Here is a 22,070-nt window from a genome sequence, read left to right on the forward strand (position 1 = left end):
CATAGCCATGCCCAATTCTCAGCCTGACATAAAAGCATCAGTTCTGAAGACACACCAAAAGGTTTCAAATCCTGGTCCCTCCACTAGGGGATGGCTTCATCAAATCACTAGACTCATCTCAGTCTTCCTTATCTAAAAAGTACAGGTGGGCTTCCCTGGTGGCGCAGTGGTTGAGAGTCTGCCTGCCAATGCAGGGGACACGGGTTCGAGCCCTGGTCTGGGAAGATCCCACATGCCATGGAGCAACTAGGCCCGTGAGCCACAACTACTGAGTCTGCGCGTCTGGAGCTTGTGCTCCACAACAAGAGGGGCCGCGACAGTGAGAGGCCCGCGCACCACGATGAAGAGTGGCCCCCGCTCACTGCAACTAGAGAAAGCCCTCGCACAGAAATGAAGACCCAACACGGCCAATAAATAAATAAATAAGTAAAAGTCATTTGTGAGACAAATATTTTAAAAGTACATGTAACAAGATCTACCTTATAGGATAATAGGAAGGATTAGCTTAATTATTATGCAAAACAACATATATATGTATATACACACACACAAACATGTACCTACAGAAGGCAGTCAGTGTAAATATCTTTTCCCCTTCCTCCACTTCAACATCCTCACTACTATCACCACCTGAATTCTCAAAAATCTGATACACTGACTCACTCTAAAGAATTAAAAACTTAAAATATACCGCTCTAACAAAAAACCAAAATTCTTATTTAGAAGAGGCGCACTAGGAGGGCCATGCCTGTACCAAGAGCACAGCTCTCTACAGAAGAATGCACGCCCCATGCCAGGAACTGTGACTGCCATCCCCAGATATCTGAAGAGGATTCATATAGCAAAAAGTACAGATGCACTCTAAGGACCTTTGCAAGACGAGGGAAGGTACTATAGGCAGATATTTTTTGTTCACTATAAAGGAAAAATTTTCCACCATTAAAGTTTTCCAAAAGTGGTAGGGGCTGCTTTACATGGTCATGAGCAGCCTGCTCCTAGAGGTATTCAAGTGCTGTCTTTCTGACATACCACGGACAGCATTAATATCTTGAAAGGGAAGCTGAAATACAGTAAGTCCCCTATATACGAACAAGTTCCATGCTGAGAGTGCGTTTGGAAATCCAATTTGTTCCTAAGTCCAACAAAGTTAGCCTAGGTACCCAACTAACACAATCAGCTATATAGTACTGCACTGTAATAGGTTTATAATACTTTTCACAAATAACACATGAAAAACAAACACAAAAAATAAAGAAAACATTTTTAATCTTACAGTACAATACCTTGAAAAGTACAGTAGTACAGTATAACAGCTGGCATACAGGGGCTGGCATTGAGTGAACAGGCAAGAAGAGTTACTGACTGGAGGAGGGAGAGGAGGTGGGAGATGGTAGAGCTGAAGGATCTTCAGCAATAGGACACGGAGGTCAAGGTGCAATTTCACTCACGCCTGCCACTGATGGCACAGGTTCTGGTTCCTTGCTGGATTCAATTCTATCTACCCTCTTAAAAAAACAATCCAGTGATGTCTGGGTAGTACTGTACCAGCTATATCACCGCTGCTTTTACGCTTGCTTCTGGACATCCTGGGCTTGAAATAAAGATACTGTACTCTATACAGTACTGTAAAGTTCACAAAAGCACAAACACTTGTAGAGGATGCACACATGTGACAATGTACGCCAGACACATGAACTAACATTATTGGACATGCGAACACACATTCGAATCTTTGAAAGTTTGCAACTTGAAGGTTCGTATGTAGGGGACTTACTGTAGAGGAAACTGTAGATTCTTTCCAACTCTAATATTGCAAGATACTGAACACCAGAGACCCATGTTCCATAAGCTAGGTCAAGAAATTCTGTCACTATCATAGAATATTGGTAACCTCTTCCTGATTCCCTGACGAAATTAAGATAATGGATAAAATGTTTTCAGTTTTAAGATTTTTTTCCCCCAGACATTTCTTCTTAAACTTTTGATGGCTGCTGTTGTTCAGTGTGATGGTAAATTTTATGTGTCAACTTGGCTGGGCCATGATGCCCAGATATTTGATCAAACATTGTTCTGGATGTTTCTGTAAGGGTGTTTTTGGATGAGCTTTACATTTAAATTGGTGGACTTTTTGAATAAAGCAGATTGCCCTCCATAATGTGGGTGGACCACAGCCAACCAGGTGAAGGCCTGAATAGAACCAAAGGCTGACCCCCTGAGCAAGAGGGACTCCTCCAGCAGATGCCCTAAGACTTCATCTGCAATATCAGCTCTTCCTAGTTCTCCAGCACGATGCCTTTGGATTCAAATTCTCTTTCCTGAGTCTCCAGCCTGCCAGCATCCTCCATCAGATTTTGGACTCACCAAGCAACCACAATCATGTGAACCAATTAAAAAAAAAATAAATCTCTTTCTCTACATATACATATCCTATTGATCTATTTCTCTGGAGAACCGTAACTAATTAATACACTCAGTTATACTAAAAATCATTCCTGTATCCTGAGAGTGCCAACAACTTTGATAAGCACTTAACATACACTACTCTAATACAGAGGGACTCGGAGTGCCTTGGTTTAAAGTTCCGTCTGCACCTGCCAGTTGTGTGTCCTGGGGCAAGTCACTTAAATTCTGTGCCTCAGGTTTCTCATTTACAAAATGAAGCTAAGGATAGTTCCTTGCATATAGGGTTGTTTTAAGGATTAAATGAGATGATCCAAGTAAGGAACTTTAAATAGTACCTGGCAGCTATTAAACACTGAATAAATATTAGCTGTTGTGATGATAATGATGACAATAGTCAGTATACTATTTTCTTATATTTCCGATGAGGAAATCCAGGTTTAGGGAAATTAAAGTACCTTACCCAAGACCACAGAGCTATTACTACTGGCCAGACCTGGATTCAAACTCAGGGTCCTAAGTCTGAGCTCTTGCCACAATATCTAGTATACAATGCTATTTAATTTGACATACACTTTGGTACTTATTTTCATATTTCATGGAGTTCCACGAAGAGCACTTGCCACTCCACTGTTTCATGAGCCTGTGAACACACTGCTATAAATTAAGTACTCCTCTGGTGAATCACGATCATGTTCCATTTATAAAATATTACTAGAAATACTGTTTTTCTGGAATGCACCAACAGTGTACATGGCAGTAAATTTTTGTGATCAAAAACAGCTCTGATATTCAAAATTCAACCAGATGCAGAAACCTAGAACTCTCCATAGAATCCTCCCTCTCTTCCTCACCCCTTTTCCACCAAGTCCTAGTGAGTCCATCTGCTAAACATCTGTATCCAGTTCTAGTTCAGGCCACTTCACCAGTCTCCTACCTGGTTTTCTGGCCTCTAGTCCGTCTCCCACCAATTCATACCCCACAGGGCCACTGTACCTTAAATATCTTTAAACGTATCTGGTCATATTGTTTAAAATCTTTCAATGGCTCCCAACAGTTTTCAGAATACAATTCATACTCAGAGGGTTGAGTCCTTGCCTATTTGTGAGCCTCATCTCCTGTCTTCACCTATATTTTGCTCCCAACGTCCATGAAGATGGAAGATGTGCTTTCTGTACCATGTTCTTTCATGCCTCTGTGACTTCACCGAAACTGTTCCCTTTGCCCAGATCACCCTTCCACACCTTCTTCCCGGGTTCACCTATTCTTTCAACAAGATTCAGTTTAAGTGTCACTGCCTCCAGGAAGCCTTCCGTAACCCCCTTCTCTCTGCTCCCACAACCCCAGCGTGCTTCCCATGGGTAACAATGGTCTGTTTGCTTGTCTGTTTCTCCCCCAAGGCAGATTTACCTTGATTTACATGATTTACCTTCGTGTTGCCACTGCTTGGCATTCTACCTGGCACACAGGAGACAGTGAATAAATGCATGAACGAGGTTTTTAGAAGTTAAAAGAGTAAGCTGGGACGAAGTGAGATAGTGGCATAGACTTATATACACTACCAAATGTAAAATAGATAGCTAGTAGGAAGCAGCCGCATAGCACAAGGAGATCAGCTCAGTGCTCTGTGACCACCTAGAGGGATGGGATAGTGCGGGTGGGAGGGAGACGCAAGAGGGAGGAGATATGGGGATATATGTATATGTATAGCTGATTCACTTTGTTATAAAGCAGAAACTAACACACCATTGTAAAGCAAATTATACTCCAATAAAGATGTTAAAAAAAAAGAAGTTAAAAGAAAAAAACAATTTAAAAGACAAGTTCAAACCTCAGTTTTGTCAGAGTCATCATTTCCTAGTAACTCATCATCCTCTTCTCTCCTTGAGCCTCCTGGGGGTCCTGGCTGGTGTTTTGGGGTTTCACCAGGATCCTCGATGCTTATTGTGGTGGTATCTGGGTTTGCTGCTAGAGAAGTGGCTGTATCACCAAATTCTGAAATCAGTTATAGTACAAGGGTATCAATAACCTTACCCACACTGGAAATGCCATACTTTTAAATTTAAAGACAAGCTGTTACAACCTCAGCTTTGCTATAGACCCTATCTGAGACAAGTGGCAAAAGGCTCTGAAAAAAATCTCATCTAGAAATCAAGCTGACAAAGAAAAATGATTATGAAAACAACAGAATTTGAAGTCAGACCTGAATTTTAGTCCTGGCTCAGTTACTTACTAAGTATTCAAGCCTGAGTAAGTAACTTAACCTCTATAAGCTTCAGTGTTCTCATCTATACGATGGGGAGAATAATATTTATTTTCAGGCATTTTGGGAAAGTTAGGAATATTACTTAAGTAAAGCCCTTAGCAGAGTGCCTGGCCCGTAGCAAGTAACCAATCTAACCCTCTCTTCTTTGATTCAAGTTCAAAAAAACTTAATGGAAATTATTTTTTCCAGTAAGTCCTATGTAATCACTACAGAAAACACGAGGACAAAAATGAAAGTAGAAACAACAGAATAAAAATCGCTCTTAGTCCCATCCACATAAAAAGCAAACACTATTAACTTTTGGTATATTTCCTTTTCTCTATAGAGTAGATTCATGCCAGTGATGATCATTCACTCAACAAATATTTACTGCGTGCCTACAGTGTACCAAGTACTGATTTAGGATGTGACAGTACTATGTAAACAATGTTGTACCCTGCTCTGTCTGCCAGGGATTATATAAAAAAAAATTTTTTCATATTATATCAGTCTTTAAAATGATCAGTTACGTGGTTACATAACAGTTCATCAGCTGGAGGTGGGAATAGTAGGAGAGAGACACCACAAGTTAACACAATTATTCCACTGTTATTGGATGTTTGGGTGCTTCTCGTTTTTCATTAGTACAAATAACACTGTAAGGAGCATCTGTGAGGAGGAAGCTTTTGGGGTTATTGCCTTAGTATGAACACTATCAGTGTGATCACCAGGTCAAAGGGTGCAGACCATTTTTAAGGCTCTTGAGCCATACTGCTAAACTGTTCTCCAAAAGAACCTCACCTATTCATGTCCACCAGCAATGATTGTGACTTCCTGTCTCTGGGCATCCTAACACACTTTATTTAGCTGCTCTTAGACAAAATTTAGGGCAGCTGTGGAATTTGGCAGGACTCAGGAAGGATGCCAGCAGGGCACCACTGTAACACTACAATCATGGCAGTAGGATGGGGCTCTTGGATAACTGAGCCCAATCTTACTGCCTTTCAGCTACGCAAATAGTTTTATGGAGAGAATTAAAGTGACTGAAATTAATAAGGTGGCTGATCTGTAACAATTACTCAAGCTTCAGTCTCCCACGTTTTGGCAGCATGAGGCTCTGGAATGAGAGGGTCCTCTGTTTAAGATAAGACTCTAGCACTCCATGACCTTGGGCAAATCACTCCATATCTCTGAGTCTCTGTTTCTTCAACTATAAAAAGTAGATAATACTTATCTCGCAGAGAGATTTTGAGGATGATATGAGATAATAATAAATACTGTTATAGCTATCATTTACTGATTGGACAGGGCACTGACATTTAAAAAGATGGTTATAAGTTTGCCTGAGGGAATCAGTCCAAGGAAGATATATTTAAGTTTCATATTTTAAAAACAGTAGTTTACCAGGGGAAAGGACATGCCAGAAGGAGGAACAGAGAGCGTCACTTTAGAGGTACCAAGTCCAAAGAGGTTCAAGAGATGATAACTCATCTAGCTGATGGGATTAGGAAAGGCTACTTGGAGAAGCTGCCGTATGAGAAGGATGGCCAGAAGCAGGGGGGATGGCATCTCAGGCAAAGGGTATGGGATGAGCAAGACCCAGAAGACAGAAAATGTGTTCCGTGTGTGAAGAACAGCAGATGGTAAGTTTGATTTGAATGTAGGATGTGTGTACCTCGCACATGATGACTATTCACATATTCTGCTCTGTATTAGTTATTCTTGTCCATCTCAGTGCCTTGAGGGCAAGATTGGTATGTTTCTTATTTCTGCCACCAACATTATCTGCTTCTACATCCTATGCTGTTTTGCCTCTGTTCCTTTCCTGACACAATGTCTCCCACCTGCAGGGCCCTGAGCTTCACTTTTTCATTTAACACTACCATTTTTCCTCTGAGAAGCTTTCCATGACCCCCGCAGCATCCTGTGTTCTTTTCTAAAGAGCAAAGTCTTTAACATGGTGTATAAAGTCCTGTGTGACTTGGCTCCTGCTTCCTCTCAAACCTCACCTTGTGACAGGCCTCCCCCACCATCTGTGCTCTGGTACATTGGCCTTCTTTTAATTCCTTGGGAAAGAAAATGAAACAGACTTCCTCCCTTATCAAGTACTCTGCACGTGCTGTTCTTTACACGTGAACTTTCTTGCACTGTACTCCCAGATAGGATGACCAAGGAAGGCCTCTGGAATGAAGTGAGATTTGAGCAGAGCAAGGGAACAAGCCATGTGGCTATCTGGACTAAGAATGTCCCAAACAGAAGGATGGCTCAAAAGCCCTAAGCTGTTAGTGTACCTGGCGTCTAGGAGGGACAGTGATGAGGCCCATGTGGGTAGGCAGAGAGAAAGGGCTAGAGTAGCAGGAGATGAAATCAGAGGCAGCAGAGGCCTGGATCATGTAGGGCCTCCTAAGCACAGAAAAGGCTCTGCCTTCCACTCCTAGTGAGATGGGAGCCACTGGAAGGTTTAGAAGGAATGACATGATCTGACTTGGTTTTAAAGGACTACTCTGGCTGCAAAATACAGACTGTAGGGGGTAAGAGAGGATGCAGGAAGACCTGAAGGAAGGTAAGGTCTATAATCCAGACATGAGGTGATGGTGACCTTGAGCACGGTGGGAGAGTGGTAGAGGTGGTGAGAAGTGGTCAGATGCTGGTTGTATTTTGCAGATGGAGCTGACAGTATTGGCCGATGAAGTGGATTTCTCTTTAAACATTGTATCTCTTCCTTAGATAGTAGTAAGATAGCGTAGGTTGTGATGCCTGGGGTCAAACCCTGCTTTACTACTTACTATAACCTTTAAGCAAACGACTTAATTTTTCTGTGCTTCAGTTTCCTCATAGGTAGAATAGGGAGAATAAAATAACTATTTCATAAAGTTGACATAAGGAGTAAATGAGTAAATATTTGTAAAGCACTTAGAACACTGCCTGCCATTTAGGAAATACTATACAAGTGTTTACAAGGCAAATGAGCATTCGTCAATCCCCAGGTTAGGTCAGGCTCTGGGTTATGAGTTATGAACTTTTCCTCCAGCACTTTCATAGTTTATAGATATATATTTAAATGATCATTTAACAAATAAATGTCTCCCTCACTAGACTGAGAGCTTCATAAGGGAAGAAACTGTTCACTCTTCTACCCTGGTAACTAGAACAATTGCCTGGTTCATGGTCACACTCATGAGAGATTTATTGACTCAGTGAAGGAATGACCTGATCACATTTCATTATAGTTATCTTTTTACACTTTTATCTACTCTAGCAGTGTAAAAAACTTCTCCTTTATCTTTTGATCTCCTGTATCTAGTACAATTCTAGGCACAAAATACATGCTCAATAAATGCGTGTTGAACTAAAGCAAAAACTCTATAAACATTTTCTGTAATCACTGCACTAAATTTATGATATTACCAATCTGAAGGGCTGTTTGGCAAAAAAGAACAGCTGATGTGAACAAATAGAATAACCTGAGTGTGGCAAACATTCTTTTACCAAGATGTCTGAAATAATCTTCTTTAACATATGCACCAGCATAGCAACGGAAATTCTGCTGTGACTACAGAAATACTGATCATAAAAGGGGGGCACCCAACGGATGTACCTTCAAACCGCAAGTCATCTACAGCTGCCATTCAGCCAAGGGTCTTCTCCCAGTTATTAGGAAGATAATTTACAGAGGTCTAAAAGGGAAAAATAAATAAATTTCATACGATAACATAAAAAAAAATCTACAAACGAATTTTATTTCAGCGTTAGAAATGGTATTGCTTTCCCTTGCGTCCTTTTTTAGTGGGATCCGATAGGTTTATATAAAGATAACCATTTAGCATCAGATACTATTAAAACTGTTATAAAAAAACTAATGGTGGGGGGCTCCATTGGTTCCATGCAATCTCACTGTGTGGGTGTTTAAGGGCCAGGGGCAGCCTGGAGATGGAAGGATGAGGAAGGGGAGGCTGGTATTTGAGAGGTGGCTATGAGGGCAGTGGAGAGCAAAGGCAGTCAGCCTACCCAGTGGTTAAGGGCACAGGCTCTGGAGTAGAACAGACCTGGGTTTGATTCCCGATTCTGCTGCTTCTGGCCGTAAGACTGTGGGCTCCTGGGGGCCTCAATTTCCTCATCTGTAAAATGGGTTCATAATTGTACCTACTCACACGATGTTGGGTACCATTAACTGAGGCAAGTAAGTGTAAGGCGCTTAGTGCACAGCGAAGCAATTAGTAGGCGCTGGAGTGATGGGGACCCTACACCCTGGGGCACCGTGAGTCCAGGACGGTCTGGGAAAGAGCTGCCCAAGAAGCACGTACAGTGTTTTAGGAGGAGAAGCTGGGCCGCAGCGGCCCGGGTGGGCAGGAGATCCCGAGCTCCCTCAGTCCCAGGCCGGCCCCACAGACCCCGCGGCCTCACCTCGGGGGGCTCGGCGTCCAGCTGGTGCCGGGAAGCCTCGGGCCTCAGATTCTCCGCGCAGGTTCTGGTCCCGCCGAGTTGCCGGAAACCGGAGATCCGGCGTGCAGACCTTCTCCACCTCCTCCGGGCAGAGCCCCGCCTCCTTAAAAAGACAGCAGCTCCCGGAGACGCCTCTTCCCGAGACCTCAGCGGGCGACTGCATCCAAAGCTCGCTCCCTCCGCGGCCCCTCGAAGGGCGAGGCTTCGGCTCTTAAAGAGGCAGGTGGCGCCGGGCGGACCAGTGAGGATGTGGAGAGGGTCCTCCTCGGCTCGCCTCGCTCCGGGGGTGGGGGTGGGGCGCAGAGAATTCTCTGGAGAGTGGGGTTTATTTTATGTTTGGTTATACCTCTTTTCTTGTTGAAATATAAAGTAGCGTGACGGAAGACGATTGTGAAAAGGAAAAAATGTCATCAATCCCCCCATTCTTTTTTGGCCATAAAAATTTAATTAACCAGTGAGGGAGAACGAGTCAATTAGTTTTTGAGTGTTGAATCAGTGATCTGGGGAAGGATGATGTCTGTTCCTAGGGACACCCCCGTAAGTGTGGTAATTTGTTCCTTCACTCCTGCGACGGTCTACCTTATGCCCTTGGGGCAGTGAGGGGTGGCTGGGGATTGGCCTCACTCTCCGCTCTGTCCCCGCCTCGGCATCTGACCACCACCTTGACTACAGCAGGGGCCCAGTAAACGACGGTGAAGTTGCACTGAGTGAGCTGGTGAGAAACATTTTGCCCCGCCGCCAGTCTTTGCTTGGTTATCACCTACACATCCCTCCAGATGTCGGTACCCTTTCCTCCTCCTAGGGAAAGCCTGCCTTCGCCTCCCAGGACTTCTTTTGCGCCCATAGTCCCCTGTGCTTGCTTAAACCGTGGCAGTTGTTATTGTTTGCCCATCTTTGCCGGCGTGGGAGTGCTTTGGGGGGAAGGATCAGGAATGACTCTGGTCTCCAGGTCCTCAAGGCAGCCCAGAACCAGGGACACGATAGTTGCTCACTGAAGGTTAATTGTAGAGCGATCAAGTTCTGGCTGTCTGAGCAGCATAAGCCAAATTCACTGCCTACACAAGGTGGAACCTTTGACTTTGGCCTCACCACACTGGGTCCTTATGGTCAATCGGAATGGCTTATTACATCTGACTAATAAAATAGTTAAACACATACGGAGCGTATTTATTGAACTGACATTGTGATCAGGCTTTATACATGCAGATCTCTAATTCTCAGAACAATCCAGCAAGCTTGAGGTGATTATCCTCATTTTATAAAGAGAAAGCTGAGGTTAGCGTATGTATGTGCAGGGTACTTTGGTTGAATGTGTACCAGGAATGAATTGCAACGCACAAATTCGGTGTGCAAATGTATCAAACACTTCTTATGCCTCATGGCAGATCCTCTTGGCTTCATTAGCTGCTTATTTCACCACCACTGATTTTATTCCAGCTGCAGCAGCTATAACCTAAGTGAGCTTCACCTCAAGTCCATAACTAAGGCTTCTCGCTTTCTGCATCAGGGCTTGTGTCTTGATACCTTGGGATTAAGGGACTGCTGGAACCGTTCAGCACTGGGACAGGTGCAAGCCAGAAGTGCAGAAGTGGGGAGCGGTCAATGCCTCATGGGACAAATCTTTGACCAATGGAGTCAGTAACTGATGAATACATGCTTCTCTCTTTTTCCCCTCAGACTCTCCTCAGATATTTCATAGAGCTTTCAAACTGTCTTGCAGGATCAAACAACCAAATGCCTTTGGAAGTGGCCAATTTGACTAGATAATTCTTTGTAGAGCACCCTCAACAAAGAATTGCACCCTTGCACTGGCTCTCCTTCCTCCCCTCCCCCATTGCATTGCAATGCACCCTTGCAGTGGCTCTCCTTTCTCCTCTGTTTTACAACTCCTGTCCTTCACTCCTGATCCTTGGACTCACACTTGCCAGTAAAGTACTCACATGAGATGAGGAACTCACACTAAGGCATGCTGATACGAAGAGTGGCCCCAGAAAGCAGCTCTCAGGGTGGAATTTTGGAACCGGGCTGCTCACCAGTCAGATGGCAACAACAGCCCCATTGCTAGTGATAAGTGTGTGTGTGTCGGGGGGCGGGGGGGGCGGTGATAACACCTAGACTATATATTTCTTCTCTTGGAAACAGAAGTAAAAGTTTTATTGATATATTAATTATAATGATATGTAAGTTTTGGCTCAAAACGAGACAAGAATCAAAGATAACTATACCGGTTTAACTAAAACAGCAATTCTCAACTGGGGACTATTTTGCTCCCAGGGATATTTGGCAATATCTGAAGACATTTTTTTTTTAAAGAATTTTATTGGGATTTCCCTGGTGGCGCAGTGGTTAGGAATCCGCCTGCCAATGCAGGGGACACAGGTTCGATCCCTGGTCAGGGAAGATCCCACATGCCAACTAAGCCCGTGCGCCACAACTACTGAGCCGGCACTCCAGAGCTCAAACGCCGCAACTGCTGAAGCCCGCACCCTCTAGTGCCCACGCTCTGCAGGAAGAGAAGCCACTGCAATGAGAAGCCCACGCACTGCAGCAAAGAGTAGCCCCCGCTCGCCACAACTAGAGAAAGCCCGCGCGCAGCAGCGAAGACCCAATGCAGCAAAAAAAAAAAATTAAAAAATAAAAACCATCATTCACTTAAAAAAAAATCATTTTATTGGAGTATAGTTGATTTACAATGTTGTGTTAGTTTCAGGTGTACAGCAAAGTGATTCAGCTACATATATATATATATATATATATATATATTCATCTTTTTCAGATTCTTTTCCCATATAGGTTATTACAGAATATTGAGTAGAGTTCCCTGTGCTATACAGTAGGTCCTTGTTGGTTATCTGTTTTATATATAGTAGTGTGTGTATGTTAATCCGAAGCTCCTAATTTATCCCTCCCCCGCACGTTTCCCCTTTGGTAACCCTAAGTTTGTTTTCAAAATCTGTGAGTCTGTTTCTGTTTTGTAAAGAAGTTCGTTTATACCATTTTTTTTAGAGTCCACAGATGAGTGATATCATGATATTTGTCTTTCGCTGCCTGACTTATGAAGGCATTTTTGATTGTCATGACTTGTGAGGTGCTACTGGCCAGGGTGCTTCTAAACATCCTACAATGCACAGGATAGCCCTTCTCAACAAAGAATTATCTAGTTCAAAATGTCAGTGGTGTCAAGGTTGAAAAACTCTGAGCTCAAAACGTTCATATTTCCTTAACTCATCTGTCCAACTATGGTAAGGAAGGTGAGCCCAGCTGATGATACTAATTAGACCTCTAACTGCTCTGCGAGGGGAATGAACCAGTGAGAGAGAACCCACCCCACCCTCACCTAGATAGAATGGGGGAAGAATGCAGGATGAAGAGAAGCAGAGGAGCAAGCCTTGCTTTGATGGGCAGGGATGGGGGTGGAGGGGACTTTTCATACAGAAAAGTATGAGCCTTGTTAGATGCTGCATGTGATCCTGACAGAGTCCCCTGGCTTTCCGCAGGGGAAAGCTGGTGACCACACAGCTGAGCCATGCTCCAGAAAGTGTCTCCAACACCTGCTGAGTGACACCCATCCCAGGGAGAAGGCTGCTGGCCTTTGCATCATCATCTCAGGTGATGCAGTGTTAGAGAACTGCCACTGATTATTTTGGCAAATGCCCTGTTTTTATAGTGTGAGCTCTGAGTCAGGTCAAATAAAACCAAGACCTGAGAATGGAGCTTTCCAAAGGAGATGTCAGACAAGTCACATAATGACAATTCTCTGTGAATGGGACTTTTTGAAGAGCTCCAAACCTATTCTTCCCCTTCCAGTGGTTACTAAATTGCTAATTTTCGCAACAACCATGGTTGTGAAGCTGTTGTTTTTCAAGGCTACCTTGGAGCGGGGAGAGGGGAATGGGGCTAGAGCAAGTTAAAACACCACAAAGCTCACTGTTCTTACTGAGATTCAGCTGTTTTTATTGAATAGACACTTCTCTGATTATCACAAACCTTTCTTTGATTAATTTACAGAATACCGAAAGAAGTTGATTTTGACAATTTTTGCCAGTGTTCTCATGCTTTTATGAAGGAGTGGGTTTTCAGAGATTCTTACTCTTCCATTCCAGAAGTGCTGCTAATTCATTTACATTAAATGCATTTATTTTTATATGTAGATATTTCAGTCATCTTTTTCACATTAATTACTTCCATTACTTCTTTATATCTTCTTTACCTTTTTTTTTTTGTATCTTTATTGGAGTATAATTGCTTTACATTGTTGTGTTAGTTTCTGCTGTACAACAAAGTGAATCAACTATATGTATACATATATCCCCATATCCCCTCCCTCTTGACCCTCCTTTATCCCACCCCTCTAGGTTGTCAGAAAGCACCGAACTGATCTCCTTGTGCTATGAAGCAGCTTCCCACTAGCCATACATTTTACATTTGGTAGTGTATATATGTCAGTGCTACTCTCTCATTTCGTCCCAGCTTCCCCTCCCCCCCCCATGTCCTCAAGTCCGTTCTCTACGTCTGCGTCTTTATTCCTGCGCCGCCACTAGGTTCATCAGTACTGCTTTTTTAGATTCCATATATATGTGTTAGCATATGGTGTTTGTTTTTCTTTCTGACTTACTTCACTCTGTATGACAGACTCTAGGTCCATCCACCTCACTACAAATAACTCAATTTCGTTTCTTTTATGGCTGAGTAATATTCCATTGTATATATGTGCCGCATCTTCTTTATCCATTCATCTGTCAATGGACATTTAGGTTGCTTCCATGTCCTGGCTATTGTAAATAGTACTGCAATGAACATTGTGGTACATGTATCTTTTTTTTTTTTTTTTAGTTTTTTGGCCGTGCTGTGCGGCATGCAGGATCTTACTTCCCCGACCAGGGATCGAACCTGCGCTTCCTGCAGTGGGAGCGCAGAGTCTTAACCCCTGGACCGCCAGGGAAGTCCCCTACATGTATCTTTTTGAATTATGGTTTTCTCAGGGTATATGCCCAGTAGTGGAATTACTGGGTCATATGGTAGTTCTATTTTTAGTTTTTTAAGGAAACTCCATACTGTTCTCCATAGTGGCTGTATCAATTTACATTCCCACCAACAGTGCGGGAGGGTTCCCTTTTCTCCACACCGTCTCCAGCATTTATTGTTTGTAGATTTTTGGATGATGGCCATTCTGACTGGTGTGAGGTGATACCTCATTGTGGTTTTGATTTGCATTTCTCTAATGATTAGTGATGTTGAGCATCTTTCCATGTTCTTTCCCTTCTTTCACTAGCTATTTTTTTCTTGCTAGTTCAAAGTTATACATCCATTTTATTTTATTTTGGTTGTTGCTTTTAACCCATTTTATTTATTTTTTCCTGTCTGCTTTTTTAAGCTTATTGTTTTATATACATATATATATATTTACATTGTTGTGTTTATTTTTAATTTTTAAAATTTACTTTTGGCTGCGTTGGGTCTTCGTTGCTGTGCGCAGGCTTTCTCTAGTTGTGGCGAGTGGGGGCTACTCTTCATTGTGGTGTGCGGGCTTCTCATTGCTGTGGCCCCTCTTGTAGTGGAGCACGGGCTCTAGGCATGCAGGTTTCAGTAGTTGTGGCACGTGGGCTCAGTAGTTGTGGCTCGCAAGCTCTAGAGCGCAGGCTTAGTAGTTGTGGCGCATGGGCTCAGCTGCCCGGCGGCATGTGGGATCTTCCCGGACCAGGACTCGAACCCGTGTCCCCTGCATTGGCAGGCGGATTCTTAACCACTGTTCCACCAGGGAAGCCCTCCCCCAGTCTTTAATTCAACAATTGTGTATTTGTTTCCTAAAACTTCTATTTGACTCTTTTAAAAATCATTTTGGATAGCCTATTAATGCTTTTTTTGTTTTTAAATCCAGGAAGGCAAATGATTTAATAGCTTACTGGTGGAAGCTGATCTTTGCTATCAGGGTGCCCTGGCGCCTATGAGTGCTTTAAACATTTAATACATAGTTATAGCTATTTAAATAGTCTTACTGATAATTCCAATGTCTGAAATTCTTGAGGATCTAAATGTTGTTGTTTCTGCTGATTCTCACTCATGGTGGTTTGTTTCTTTGTGTGTTGATAATATTTGTGAGCTTATATTAGTTTCATCCTAATCTATGTGAATCCTCAATATCTAAATATTTTGTCTTTTCTAAAAAGTCCTATTTGGCTCTTTTATCAAAAGTACATGATCATTTTTGACACCAAGATACAGGCGATACCTCTTCAGAGACGAGTTGCTATTGCATCTTCCAGAAGCCAGGAGTCACTGCTGATAGGGGACCACTTTCATATCCTTTGAGGAGTTTCCATCTTAATACAGGAATCTCAGAGTCAGCTCCCCTATTCTACAGCTGATTCAGGGCTTAGTTTCACAACCACAGAGCTGATATTGGCGCTTCTCAGGGCTGCTCTAACTTTTCTATTTGCCCAGGACTATTCTGCCCAGTTCCCTATTTTGGTTTTACCCAATGATATTATTTATGTTTATGTATATACATATGTGTGAATGCTTGGAGATATTCCCTTAACTCTTATGAAAGCAGTACATTAAATAGTTATTTCATGGAAAAGCTAACTGTTTAGTGAGCAAAAGTCTGACGTACTGCCAGAAATGAAATTCTCAACTAACCTTTCTGTTACTCAGAATTCCAAAAATGCACAAAAAAGTAAAGAACAATATAATGAAATCCCGTATACCATCATCTATATTTACTTATTGCAATTTTGCTATTGATACCCCTTTTCCTTCTTTCTTTTTATGGTTTTGTGAGGTCACTTTTAAAACTTAAACACATTTGTTTTGAAGAGAAACTTATATTGACTCCATGAAATGAAAAATCATGATCTCTTGCCAGTAATAGAATGCAACCATAATAAATAAAATGAAAATCAGTTATTAAAAATTAATAAAATAAACAATAAGATATAAAAGTAATAATGAATTGATTTATACAAATACATACCTGAAAAGTTTTTCAATGAGAATAAAGGAATAACTTATGATCAATCAGTAATGAAGATATGTATATTAAACTCATTGTTTCTTCATTTAAAATAAGGATTAGTTTCTAGAATAATAACATGATTCTGTCTTTTGGTTTTGATGTTATAGCACCAAGAATCCCAACTCCCAACACATATCTGCAATTGGAAAGGAAGGGCAAAACATATTTAACCACTTTTTAGATTTCAGTTATACATATTTATAACTACTTTGTATTCTAAACAATTGTCAGCTTCCAAAGTGATGGTTGATGTACTGCTGAAAATAACAGAATTACTGGAGTTTTGAAATATTTATGGGCAGCATATGTGTAACATATATGTAACATGGTGTATCAGAGGTCCACCGCAAGGTCCAGTGATTTGTAGGAGGTCTCAGAGAACTTATCATATAGTCATACTCATAGCTATGCTTTAACAGTGAAAGGATACAAGAGAAAATCAGCAAAGGGAAAAGGCACATGGGGTCAAAGTCCAGGGAAAACCTGGCATAAGCTTCCAAGAGTTCTCTCCCAGTGGAGTCACACAGGATACACTTAGCTCTTCCAGCAACAGCTGTGACAACATGGCTGAAATATCGTCTACCGGGGAATCTCATCAGAGAACAATGCCCAAGGTTTCTACTGGGGGCTGGTCACATAGTCATCCTCTGTCTAGCATGTACCTAAATTCCAAATTCCCAGAAGGAAAGCAGGTTTTCACAGTAGCTAAAATGTGAAAGGAACCCAAATGTCCATCAACAGATGAAGGGATAAGCAAAATGTTTTACATACATACAATGGAATATTATTCATCCTTAAGAAAGAAGGAAATTTCACAGTATGCTACCACATGGAAGAAACTTGAGGACTATGCTAAGTGAAATAAGACAGTCATAAACAGACAAGTACTGTATAATTCCACTTATATTAAGTATTTACAGTAGTCAAAAATCATAAAGACAGAAAATGTAATGGTGGTTGCTAGGAGCTAGCAGGAGGAGGGAACGGAGGATTATTGTTTAATGAGTATCATTTCAGTTTTACAAGATGAAAAGAGTTATGGTGATGGCTGCACAACAATGTGGATGTTCTTAATGCCACTGAACTATACACTTAAAAATGGTTATAATGGTAAATTTTATGTTATGTGTATTTTATCACAATAAAAAAACAAAAATAAAAAAGTAATAGGGCCAGTGATTGTAGATGTAGATGATACAGTTCTAATAACTTTACATAACAACTCTTTCTAAAAAAAAGGTAAGGGAATAGAAAAAGATACACTATGCTAACACTAATCAAAAGAGAGCTGGAATGACTATATTACTTCCAGACAGAGCAAACTTCAGAGCAAGGAAAATTATCAGGGATAAAGACATTTTATAATGATAAAGGGGTCAATTCTCCAAGAAGGCATAAGCTTTAATGTGTATGTGCCTAACAATAGAGCATCAAAATACATGAGGCAAAAACTGATAGAACTGAAAGGAGAAATAGACAAATCCACTCTTATAGTTGGAGACTTTAATACCCCTCTGTCAGAAATGGATGGATCTAGCAGGCAGAAAATCAGAAAGGACATAGGAGAATTCAACAGCACCATTGGTCAACTGGATGTAATTAACATCTATAGACCACTTCACCCAACAACAGTGGAATACACATTCTTCTCGAGCTTACATGGAACATTCACCAAGATAGACAACATTTGAAGCCATAAAACATACCTTAACTAAACAAACAAAAAACAGAAATCATACAATATATGCTGTCAGACCACAGTGGAATCAAACTAGAAATCAATAACAGAAAAATACTTGGAAAACTCCAGAATACTTGTAGATTAAACAAAATACTTCTAAATAACACAGGGCCAAATAAGAAACCTCAAGAGAAATTAAGAAATATTTTGAACTAAATGAAAATGAAAATACAACTTAACAACATTTGTGAGATGCATCAAAAGTAGTACCTACAAGGAAATTAATAACATTGAAAGCATATATTAGGAAAGAAAGGCCCAGGTTCAATCCCTGGTCAGGGAACTGAGATCCCACGAACAGTGCAGTGTGGCTAAAAAAAAAAAAAAAAAAAGAGAGAGAGAAATCTAAAATCAATAATCTAAGCTTCCACCTTAGCAATTTGGAAAAAGAAGAGAAAATTAAATTCAAAGTAGTCAGAAGAAAATAAATTAAAATTAGAGCAGAAATCAATGAAACTGAAAACAGGAAATCAATAGGGAAGATCCATGAACCAAAAGCTGGTTCTGTGAAAAGATTAATAAAATTGATAAACCAGGCTAAGTAAGAAAAAAGAAAGAAGATGCAAGTTTCTAGTATCAGAAATGAAAGAAGGGACATCATTACCGATCCCATGGATATTAAAAGGATAATAAAGGGATACTAATAATTCTATACCCACACATGTGATAACATAGTAAAATGGACCAATTCTTTGAAAGACACAATCTGTGTAAACTTACACCAGAAGAAATAAACAATCTGAATAGGCCTATATCTTATTAAAGAATTTGAATAAATTAATAACCTTCCAAAACAGAAAAAGTACAGGCTCAGATAGGTTCACTGGTGAATTCTACCAAACAATTAAGGAAGAAATTATACCAATTTTCTACAATCTCATCCAGAAATTAGAAGGAGAGGGAATACTTCCTAACTCATTCTATGAAGCCAGCATTACCCTAATACCAAAACCAGACAAAGACATTACAAGAAAAGAAAATTAGAGGCCAATATCTTCCATGAATATAGATGCAAACATCCTCAACAAAATATTAGCAAATTGAATCCAACAATGATAAAAAAAATTATACATCATGACCAAGTGAGATTTATTCCAGATATATAAAGCTGGTTCAACGTTAAAAAATCAATTAATGTAATCTATTACATAAAAAGCCTAAAGAATAAGAATCACATGATCATATCAATACATGCAGAAAAAGCATTTGACAAAATTCAACACCTCTTAATTATAAAAATTCTCAGCAAACTAGGAATAAAGGGGGAACTTCCTCAACTTGATAAAGAACGTCTACAATAAACCTACAGCTAACATCATACTTAATGATGTTACAACTAGAAGCTCTCCCGCTAAGATCAGGAATAAGGCAAGAATATACCCTGATGATTTGCAAACTGGCCCCCTTACATGGAAGGCAGGGAGAGACCAAAGAAAAAGGCAGATCACTCCAGATTGGTAGGTGGCAGGATGGCATTTTAAAAAAGCAAGGGGACTTACAAGGCTTGTCTTGGGCAGCCACAAGACAAGTAGATCTCTGAACACAGCCACCATTATCTTAAAAGTTTATACAGAGGACTTAACTGGGTTCAGTCATGTATACCATCCAGATGGTCTCAACATCACATTACTATCTCAGGCTGCATACTTGGGTAGCTTCTAGCATGGGGAAGGCAAGCAGAACACACATTCCAAAGACAGGGGAGGAGGTGAGGAGCTTCTGATTGCCCAAGTCCAACTTACAGGTTAACCAGTGGTCATGTCCTCTCAGTAATCTCTTCCAATATCCCCTCTCACCACTCTCTCAACATCATACTGGAAGTCCTAGCTAATGCAATAAAAGAAAAGGAAATAAGTGTATACAGATCAGGAAGAAATAAATAAAGCTGTCTTTGCTCATAGATTACACAATTGTTTATGTAGAAAATCTGAATGGGGCTTCCCTGGCGGCGCAGTGGTTGAGAATCTGCCTGCCAATGCAGGGGACACGGGTTCGAGCCCTGGTCTGGGAAGATCCCACATGCCGTGGAGCAACTTACCCCGTGCGCCACAACTACTGAGCCTGTGCTCTAGAGCTGGCGAGCCACAACTACTGAGCCCGCATGCTGCAACTACTGAAGCCCGCATGCCTAGAACCTGTGCTCTGCAACAAGAGAAACCACCACAACGAAAAGCCCGCAAACCGCAATGAAGAGTAGCCCCCGCTCACTGCAATTAGAGAAAGTCCGCGCGCAGCAAGGAAGACCCAACACAGCCAAAAATAAATAAATAAAATAAATAAATTTTAAAAAAGAAAAAAGAAAATCTGAATGAATTGACCAAAAAACTACTGGAACTAATAAGTGATTATAGCAAGTTTGCATGATACAAGGCTAATGCACAAAAGTCAATTGCTTTCCTATATACCAGCAATGAACAACTGGAATCTGAAATTAAAAATCATAATACCATTTACATTAGCACCCCCCACAATGAAATACTTAGGTATAAATCTAACAAAATATGTAGAAGATCTATACAAGGACACCTATAAAACTCTGATAAAAGAAATCAAGGAAGAGCTAAATAAATGGAGAGATATTCCATGTTCATGAATAGGAAGACTCAATATTGTCAAGGTGCCAGTTCTTCCTAAATTAATCTATAGAGTCAACACGATACCGACCGAAATCCGAGCAAGTTATTTTGTGGATATTGACAAACTGATTTCAAAGTTTATACAGAGAGGCAAAAGACCCAGAATAGCTAGCACAATATTGAAGGAGAAGAACAAAGCTGAAAGACTGACACTACTTAACTTCAAGACTTAATTTAAAGATATAGTAATCAAGAGAGTATGATATCGGCAAAAGAATAGACAAATAGGTCAATGGAAAGAAGAGAGAGTCCAGAAACAGACCTACACAAATGTAGCCATGTAATCTTTGACAAAGGAACAAAGGCAATACAAAGGAGAAAAGAAAGTCTCTTTGACAAATGGTCTGGAACAACCAGACAGCCACGTGCAAGAAAAATGAATCTAGGCACAGACCTTACACCTTTCACAAATATTAACTTGAAATGGATCTTAGACCTAAATATAAAACACAAAACCATAAAACTTGCAGATAACACAGGAGAAAAACTAGATGACCTTGAGTTTGGTGATGACTTTTAGATACAACACCAAAATCACAATTCACGAAAAAAGAATTAAGTTGGATTTCATTAAAATTAAAAACATCTGCTCTGAAAAGGACACTGTCAAGCGGCTGAGAAGACAAGCTACAGACTGGGAGAAAATGTTTGCAAAAGACATAGCTGATAAAGGACTGTTATCTAAAGTAAACGAAGAACTCTTAAAACTCAATGATTGGGCTTCCCTGGTGGCGCAGTGGTTGAGAGTCTGCCTGCCAATGCAGGGGACACGGGTTCGAGCCCTGGTCTGGGAAGATCCCACATGCCGCGGAGCAATTAGGCCCGTGAGCCACGATTGCTGAGCCTGCGCGTCTGGAACCTGTGCTCTGCAACAAGAGAGGCCGCGATGGTGAGAGGCCCGCGCACCGCGATGAAGAGTGGCCCCCACTTGCCGCAACTGGAGAAAGCCCTCGCACAGAAACGAAGACCCAACACAGCCATAAAAATAAGTAAATAAAAATAAACTACAAAAACAAACAAACAAACAAAAACTCAATGATTAAAAAAAGAACAATCTGATTTAAAAATGAGCAGAAGATTGGAACAGACACTTCACCAAAGAAGATATACAGATGGCAAATAAATATATAAAAAGATGCTTAACATCATATGCCATTAGGGAATTGCAAATTAAAACAAGTGAGATACCATTACGTACCTCTTAGAATGGCCAAATTTCATAACACAGACACCATCAAATGCTGGTGAGGATGTGGAACAACAGGAACTCTCATTCATTGATGGTGGGAATATAGAATAGTGCATCCACTTTAGAAGACAGTTTGGCAATTTCTTACAAAACTAACCATACTCTTACCATAAGATCCAGCAATTGTGTACCTTTGTATTTACCCACATGAGTTGAAAACTTAGGTCCACGAAAAAACCTCACATAGATATTTATGGCAGCTGTCTTAGTCCATTCAGGCTGCTATAACAGAATACCATACATAGAGTAGGTAGATTATAAACAACAGAAATTTATTTCTCACAGCTTTGGAGGCTGGGAAGTCCAAAATCAAGGGATCAGTAGATTTGGTATCTAGTGAG

At 41.0% G+C, this 22,070-nt stretch overlaps 1 protein-coding gene across 5 annotated transcripts in view; it reads right to left on the minus strand.

Moving 5' to 3' along the window:
* The window catches only part of YIPF1 (Yip1 domain family member 1), a 34,718-nt gene extending 25,512 nt beyond the window's left edge, over positions 1–9,206 (minus strand). For 3 of the 5 annotated variants that reach the window (XR_009005657.1, XM_007164429.3, XM_057530912.1), the window contains exons 1-3: positions 9,050–9,206; positions 8,244–8,322; positions 4,232–4,395 (exon numbers count right to left, since the gene is read on the minus strand). Coding sequence is in view for 4 of the 5 variants with exons in the window: in XM_007164429.3 (XP_007164491.2) it covers positions 4,232–4,395; positions 8,244–8,274 (195 nt within the window). In the remaining variant the exon portion in view is untranslated. Of the gene's footprint in view, positions 1–4,231; positions 4,396–8,243; positions 8,323–8,691; positions 8,764–8,949 lie in introns of all 5 variants that reach the window. The other 2 variants (XM_007164428.3, XM_057530909.1) reach the window with 2 other exon arrangements.
* Between the last annotated feature and the right edge of the window lie 12,864 nt (positions 9,207–22,070).

The sequence above is a fragment of the Balaenoptera acutorostrata genome, chromosome 1 (genome assembly GCF_949987535.1).
Source record: "Balaenoptera acutorostrata chromosome 1, mBalAcu1.1, whole genome shotgun sequence".
Lineage (NCBI taxonomy): Eukaryota > Metazoa > Chordata > Mammalia > Artiodactyla > Balaenopteridae > Balaenoptera > Balaenoptera acutorostrata.